This window comes from Capsicum annuum, chromosome 8 (genome assembly GCF_002878395.1).
Source record: "Capsicum annuum cultivar UCD-10X-F1 chromosome 8, UCD10Xv1.1, whole genome shotgun sequence".
In the NCBI taxonomy this organism is placed as follows: Eukaryota; Viridiplantae; Streptophyta; class Magnoliopsida; order Solanales; family Solanaceae; genus Capsicum; species Capsicum annuum.
Genome location: NC_061118.1, coordinates 163,779,538 through 163,788,441, shown reverse-complemented (window position 1 = coordinate 163,788,441; position 8,904 = coordinate 163,779,538). Strand labels below are relative to the sequence as shown.

The following is an 8,904-nucleotide window of genomic DNA, read 5'->3' as shown; positions in this document are numbered from 1 at the left end:
ACTTAATACTTCTTTCAATCTCCAACAAATAATTTTTGTTATTTATATAAGACATTGCAACATGCGATTGACCTGTATTGGTTGGCATACTCCAGGGAAGAAACCTTGGGAATCAGGGCTATATTTGTTGTGCTGAGCTTCTTTAACAATCTTCAATTCCTAAAGAATTCAAGAATTGCAGCTCTAACATCGTGAGCTATAATTCCCCAGGCTTACTTGAAAAAACCACTACTGAAACCATCCGGACACGGGCTTTTATTGCTATTAATGTGAAACATAGCTTGCTTCACATCCTTGTATGTGTATTCCTCTAGTAGTCTCAGTTGTTGTGTTGCATTCAACACTATTCCATTACTGAGTATTGCTCTATTTGCAGGCTCTCTAATGAATAGTTTCTTTCCAAGTAATGACATGTAATACTGCACAAATACTTTAGTGATTTTCCCCTGTTCATGTTGCCAGACCCCCTGATCATCTTTTATCTATGTGATGGACTCTTTAAGTCTTTTATGCTTAATCATTTCAAAGAAGTATTTTGTACAGTCATCTCCCAGTTTCAACCACGTTGCTTTGCTTTGTTGTTGCAAGAACATTTCAGCTAAATAAGAGTTCTTTCTATATTTCCCTAATTTTATAGTTTCATCAAGTTGTATCATTATATTCCAGGGGTTTGCTTGTAGCTTCTCCTGGGCAATCTAGAGTTCCTCCTTATCCTTTTCAGCCTCAACAATTATATTCCTATAGTGTTGAGTATTCAGCTCCTGTAAACTTCTCTTTAGAAATTTCAATCTCTTTACCACTTTCCATATTTGATGCCCCTCTAATTGAATACTTCAAATGTGTTGCACTTTCTCAGTAAACTTTGGGCGCTGAGCCCAAGTATTACAATATTGAAAGGTTCTCTTAGGCCTGTAATTATGATTTTTCAATGACAATTTAGTTGGACAATGATCACTTAATCCTTTTGATAGATAAGCGGTTCTACATGTAGGCATACAGGTTAACCACTTAGAGTTGACAAACATCCAATCTATTTTTGAATAAATCCTCCGCACAGAACTTCTATCATTCCATGTATATTACTGACCTTGATGAGGCATTTCTATTAGTTCATACGTTTCCAAGAAAGTTTTGAAATAAACGACTTCATGTAATGAAACTGGATTCCCCCTCATTCTATCCTCAGTATGCCATATAAAGTTAAAGTCACCAAGGATAAGCCAAGTCATAGGGCGAATCCTCTGGTGCATCTCCATTCTAACCACAAGATCTCTTTTCTTCTCTGGTGTTATATGCATACACTATAGAGAGAGACAAAATACCATCTGTAGGGGCATATATAATACTTCACAAGTCAATATTTGGATTGATCTAGCTATCAGATTTACCTTATAAAAATCTGGTGTCCAGGCTAAGAAGATCCTTCCATTTGGATAGACATCAAGATTAGTAAGACATTCCCATCCTCCAAATATTCTGATAACAAATTCTTCCATCTTATTACTTTTTACTTTTGTTTCCACTAACCCCACAATATTGATATTTTCTTTATTGCAGAGGACCACTACATCATTCTACTTATTAGGGTTGTTAAAACCTCTAACGTTCGAACATATTAATTCAACCATATCCCATAGTGGATATGGTCTCACCTTTAACACTCTTCCGTTGCATTAAGCTCTGTTGCCCCTCTTCTTTATGCAAATCTTGGAAAGTATTTGTGCTCTCACCTGCACAGATTTATGTCTAAGCACCAGTTGAGGACTAACAGTTCTATGAGGGGTTATCCACTTAGCTGTGGGGGGACTTATGTTATCCCTGGTAGTTTTGGAGAAGCCTGCTTATCCTCCTTCTTCTGCACTTCTTGAGAGGTACCTACAGTTACTGCTTGTTGAGTTGTAGGAGGCTCCTTGTTTAACACCTCTTTCCTCTGCTTCATTATTTGAGGATTTTTCTTCCTGCAGATCTCCTCGGCATGCCCATGTTTCCCACAATAACCACATAGTGTAGGCTTCCAATCATACATTACTTTCTGCTCAACAATATTTCTTTTTTCATTTCTAAAGCAAATCAGATCGGGCAGTTTTGCATCCATGTTAACTTCCACCAAAATACGTGCAAAATTCAGACCCTGTTTCTTCTCAGTATTTTGGTTTGCCAATTAAACTTCCCAGGTTACTCAGCCCTGCAGGACTCCAGTATTTAAAATCCAGTCCAAGAAACTTTATCCATATAGGAGCTGGCTGTAATTCTTCTCTAGTGAACTCCATTTCTGGTACCCATGCCTTCACTATGAACGGTTTGTTGTCAAAATGGAAAATCCCTCATTGTAACACCTTATTTTTCCCTGCAATCGTCTCAAAATGAACTATTATTACTCTGTTCTTCAACATTGCTACTTTATTCAACCCATACTTTCCCCAGATTCTTTGTATAAAGCCATTTATCACCGCAAATGGGGGATGAGCTCCCAATACATAACAAACAATAACAGTAGTTTTCCAGTATTGAATTTCAGATTCAATATCCTCTAAATCAATATCGATAATGGTTTTCTCACCTTGCTTCACAGGAGCTACATAATCGAGCTTGAATCCAGCATTCGAGACTTTTGAGCTATCAAATCAATCCCAAATTAAATGTGCAGTTTCACTTTGCATTGCCTCTTCTTCAACCTCATCCGCCCATGATTTTCTCCCCTTTCCTGATGTTGATTGTACTGGAGCAACAATTGTAGACCACTGCTTCTGCGTAAGCACTCGTGCCTCAAGCTCCTTCTCCTTTGTTTGAGCTTTTTGTGCCTTTTCCACCTCTGTACTTTGTTTCCTCTGCATCTTTGTAGTGCCAGCTGCAGTAGTTACTTGGAAATTTAGGCTCAAAGAATCCTCCATGAATTCCCCTAAATTTGATTCTGTTCCATTGATTGCTACTCCATTCGAAGCTTCCTCATGCATCTTAGCTTTACCTCGAGACTTCATATATAGCTGCCTCCTGCGCCATTTGAGCCTGCGCTAATGGAATTCGAGATCTTTTCCCCATGGCAGCACACGTTGGTTAGACGGTGCCGAGAGAGAGAATCACCATCGAGTAAGGACCCCCTAAAATAAACTTGTCTACTTTTTTATTGGCACAAAGATTAAGAAACAGTAAATGATAAAAATAATTTTACCATATTAATTTTTGAATATAATAAACTTAATGTTTTGAAAAATACATTAGATAATGAATCGTATTTAATGCAAAGGGTAAAATGGTTAGAAATAGGTAAATTATCCATTGATTTTATAAACTGGACAAGTATTGTTGGACATCTCAAAATAGAAAATTGGACAAGTAAAGATGAATGGAGAAAATATATACTTATTTATTGATTTTCTAAGGAGCGTTTAAAATAAAAACGAGAAAACTAATATGAGACGGAAAGGAGAAATTATATCCTGACCAAATAACTCGTGGTGGTTGCCTGCAGAATCTTTTAAAAGCTTATATTTTGACAAGTTCAATACAACTCTTTTGAGTCTATAATTATAGTTTCATAACACAATTTACTCATGAACTTTACACATTTTATTTGTTCAATTAACAGTAACGTACTCCACAGAACAACAATATGTAAAACAAGAATAACAAAATAAAACAACAAGCAATTATTTAAACGATCCATATGGATATCAATATAGATCCATATTTTCCTATAAACTCCAGTTACTGCACCATTAGATTACTATCACATAGCATAGTACTGCTGGATTTATTTTCCTTTTAACACATGAAGCTTAATTCAAATATTCATGATCAGACATCAGTTGGAAGTTCCAATTTGGAATCAAAGGCCGGTTGGTCTTCGAGATCACCATACGGACGTTGTCCTCTCCAATTACCTGGTGGATCATAATTGCAAGTTATAAAATACCACCCATTGTTGCACCGAACCCTAGCACAACCAAGACGTACTGAGTTACGCCAGACTACCTGAGTATAGTGTCCACATACTTTTCCTGGTGCACAAGAATTTGAATTATAATTGTACCATTGCTTTTCATTGACCCACATCTTCACGGCACCAGCCGCGTTGAGCTGGGGGAAAGCGGCTGCTAGGTTTTCCCCGTAAGGGCCACCAGAGTGTTGCATCCTGCAGTCTCCAATTCTTTGATTGGCGTAATTTTGGGCAAAGGCTGCTAGCCTATTGTCCCATGTCATAGGGCCGACACCAACTTGTCTACGAGCTGCATTGTGAGCGTTAAGATAATCTTGGGGAGAATTTTGGGCTTGTGTTGAGTGAAATATAGCAAAAGTAATGAAACAAACAATTAAGGCAATATTAGAGTGTCCCATTTTGGGTTTTGGTGAGAATTAAGGGATGATATGGATGGGTTTAAATAAGGAAGAAGAGTTGAATAGTCTGCCCTTTTTATCGAAGAAATTAAAGAGTTGATCTTGAATGAATGGGTTGCTTGTTAGCAGACTCTACAGGATTATTTGAAAAACATGTACGTATGATATTAGGTTGTGAAATTAGTCAAAGAATGACATGTCATGAAACTATTCATTTAAACGATAACAGCCGCCACTACTACGAGTCATTATTGATATGATTGTTTGAACACCATTTTTTTTGTGTGTAAATCATTACTATTTCTATCTGCTATTGATGATTGGATATCATCGACTTCTTCTCTATTTTTTGTGGAAGTAGAATGAAGAAGTTACTTCATGCTGCTTTACTTAACGTAAAATAGACATAAATTTAGAGGAAATGAGATTTCTTATTCTCTTACAAAATAAATAAGATAAAATAATTTTAAGAAGATTTAATATTGATCAATGATCAGTGTATATTTATATTTTATTTTTATTACTATGTTGAAAGTTACTCCACATATTAGTTGATATAAAACAGATAATTAATGAATTTATTTCTATCATGAGAATTGAAACGACTTGCATATAATATTATAGACATAGCTAGTAAGACACTCTTCATAGTAAATTTCTGAAAGATTCTACCCCTTTTAAATTTTGATTTTGTTAAAACACAAATCTGTAGTTAAGCGCAGCCTCCATAAAGTGATTTTGCAACTACCTTTTTTTCTTTTCCTCTCCACAGAAACGTAAAAGCCGCCATTTAATAATAATAGCAATACCTGGTGAACCACTAAGATTTGGGATGATGGGGAGTACTACATTGACCCTTTAAACAAATCTTTTTTTTTTTTCTTATAATAAGGATTTATATGGTTTTCTTGGTGAGTTGGGCAAGTGTGCCAAAACAACTCTTTTTTCAAACTATTTTGTCAAATACCTAAGGGGTCGTTTGGTAGAGTGTATAAAAATAATGCTGAATAAGGTGTATTAGTAATACTTGTATTATTAATGCAAGCATTAGTAATACTGGTATTAGTTATGCACACTATTTTTTATACAACGTTTGGTTTGATGTATTAAAGCTAATCTATATTTTTATAATTTTAATAAAAAGATACTTATTTACCAAAATACCCTTGCCCTCCCTGCATCTTTTATATACTCACTATTTCCATGATTTTTTCTACAAAAATTAAAAGGTGTTTTGGTCGAATTTCTAGCAATGGTTCAATCAGAATCGGAGTGTCTGGGTTGTGGTCATTGCTTTGATGGAGCTCCGGTGAGCTCCGACAGTGAGGAAATGAGCGGGATAATCGGGTCAATTTTATTGGAGTTTCGAGGTGGGGTTTGGTTGGAATTAGAGAGATTTTTGGTTGCTAATTTTGCATTTTTTGATGGAGGTTGCTTCACAGGATGGGTCGGCATTTTTTGGTGAGAATTCATCAGAAAGCTCAAAACTCTTTTGGTTGTGAAATCTGTTATCCCTCTATTTCACTTCAATCACTCTCTTTTTCTCACAATTCCCTCTTTTCTCTATCATTGGAAGCTGCTGTGTAAAAAAATACAGAGGGCAAATGAAATAAACATAAATTTTGTCTTAGCTTTGTAATTCTATTTGGTTGAGATCAACTCCTCAATCAAAACCAACTCTCAGGTTCACTGCAATCGTCGAATTGTACAAGCTAAACATTAGCTAAGAAAGAATTGGATTCATTGTTATTGGTGTATTGACGTTATTTCTGGAAAAATGAGAGGAGAGTAATAAGGATAGAATGTTTTGAGAGGACAGCTTGGTATTACTAATACATTGAAAATGGTGTGTATTACTAATACACACCTCAATACATAATAGAGTGTATAAATAATGCAAGTATTAGTTATACATAGGCTAAAAAAGATACCAAGCAAGGTATTAACAATACACATTAATTAATGCATATGTTGTTTTATTCAATACACTATACCAAACGACCCCTAAAAGTTTTAAAACATTGGTCAAATACTCACATAATTCCACCTCACCATCAACTTTTCCAACTTAACAATTTCAGACCCAACTTTTATAATAATTCACTTTCACCCAATACTTTCAACTCAATAAATTCACCCACAAGTTTCTAATAATGCACTTAACCCACTTCATCATCCACCATTATATATACAAAAATATCTAGGTTTTCCAAAAATATTTAACAAAAAAAATTCAAAAGCTAAAAATAGAAGGTGGTTATTTTTCCCTCCAAAAAGCTCCGATTCCGGCCACTTTTCCGGTGTTATTTTTCGGCGATTAGATGCAAATCAGTCCACAAACATCATAAGCTTGTCCATTGCATCCATTGTTACCCCATTTGTTTCCTATCTTCTCAAACACACTTTCCACCATTGTTAAAAAGCTTTAAATCACTCACATTACTCAAAACCACTTTAGAAAGTGCATTACAGCATCTCAGGCAATTCCAAGTACATTTCTCTATTCCATAAACCCAACAATCATTGATTAGAAGCAATATTTGCAATTTCAAGTTTTTGTACGGATATCTGCGCAACCATCGACCCGTCATCGTCAGTCATAGACCATGCATATAACCCGACATAGACCATAAGCATAATCTACCATCGACCAAAGCTTAATTCTAGGATGTCTATTGCAGAATTTGCTTTGGTTTCTGGTGATTTCATGGGAGAATGGGTGGAGACTCACAAATGTTGGAAATGGAGATCATTTACCAAGGTGACAATTCTCATTCCTGTTCGCCGCAACAGTTCGTACGATGAATTGGTAGAAAGCGTAATGCAGAGCAGGGATCTAGATTGCGCACCGAGCAACTTGGTTATTAGTTATCTAATGCATTCGCGGGTAAAGGTGAATCCTACGATCATAAATAGCGATGTATGTGTGCTAACGTACATAATGGATGTTGATGCAGATGGATTTAGGCCTATTTTGAGGATAAATATGGTTAAGAGGTCCTTTGAAGGACCAGTGAACTCATCAACACCCCCACTGCGGCGCCCGGCAATCGACGATGATTTGATCAACGATAATTTGAATGATTACAAGAACGGTGGCAATCATCCATTCAATATGGAAGATGATTCAACGCAAATGGAAGAATTTTCATCGGACTCGCAAAATGATGAAGAAGGCCGTGGAACGACATCACAACTAGGACACTCCTTCTTCGACGAAACCAATTTTTGTTGTGGTCAAACATTTATCGATAAGAAAAAACTGAAAATACTACTAGACGCCGCAGTAGCGAGGCAGTTTTTTTATTATTATATAGAGAAGAGCTTCACGAAATTGATTGAGGCAAAATGCTTATCAAGTGGTTCTAGCTGGTTGTTGTGGGGAAAAAAGTATGATACCTCAGACCGATTTCTCATATACAAGTATGTCGGATTGCACAGCTGCGGTGTTGAACACGCCACCCGCAGGCACAAGAAAGTCTCATCTGAATTGATTGCTTTAGTATGCATAAATTATTTTTGGGATGATGAGGGTCCAAACATAAGATAAATTCAAAGGAATGTGTTTAAGGAGTTACGTTGAAACGCAAGCTATTGGATGTGTTGGAAAGGAAGTATAATTACGAAGGACATTATTCGCAGGACATCGAAGCACGGATATGCTTGCTTGCCAGCTTTTTGCCACGTGGTGGAGTTATTGAATCTCGGGTCTTCTTACTCTATCATGATAAACCGAATGAATGGTTTGTTCGTTTACCACTTCTTATCATTCGGAGCTTGCACACGGGGATATGCCCACATGAGAAAGGTAGTTTCCATCAATGGCACACATTTGTATGGAAAGTACAGGGGCGTTCTGTTGAGTGCCATTGCACAGGAAACTGAAAATCATATCTTTCTGATTGCCTTTTGTGTCGTCGATAAAGAGAACGATGCTTCTTGGACCTTCTTCTTCCAGAAGCTGAAGTCTATCATAGAAGATGAACCAGATCTATGTGTCATCTCTGATAGGCACATTAGCATCTCAATGCCTTCTCCCGTGTATACAGTTGTGCATATCACGGAATTTGCATAAGGCACCTCATTGAAAATCTTTTTCGTAAATCAACACTGCGGAGAACATTTTTATCTATTCTATGCCACGATAAAGGCTTATTCCTTTGATGAGTTTGGTGATAATTTTACGGAATTGAAGAGTAAGTGCCCCGAGGCAGCATATGTCCTTGAAAATGTGCTTTGTTGTGAAAAATAGAGTAGAGCACACTTTCCAAGCAATAGGTACGACGTGATGACCACAAACATAGTCGAGTAGCTCAACTCGATTTTTATGGATGAACGGGAGTACCCCATCTCGTACATATTCAATTCAATTACTAAAAAATATGGTGAAAAGTTTAGGGAGCGGCATGCCTTTGTCAATGGTAAAGAGAACATATTTGTTCCTTATGCGGAAAAGATCCTGAGGGATAATAAGAGCGCGAGCAATTCCTTGTATGTGAGTAATCCAAATAGGATTCTCGACCATAACACGGTGTTCGACAATGGCATCACTACCAAGGTCAATATCTT

General features: G+C 36.7%; 1 protein-coding gene across 1 annotated transcript; it reads right to left on the bottom strand.

The window, feature by feature from the left end:
- Positions 1-3,544: 3,544 nt before the first annotated feature.
- On the bottom strand, positions 3,545-4,499 carry LOC107840155 (basic form of pathogenesis-related protein 1). The gene has a single exon (XM_016683907.2). It carries the CDS (start codon positions 4,333-4,335, stop codon positions 3,796-3,798), a length of 540 nt encoding a protein of 179 aa, XP_016539393.1. The 5' UTR covers positions 4,336-4,499; the 3' UTR covers positions 3,545-3,795.
- Positions 4,500-8,904: the final 4,405 nt, after the last annotated feature.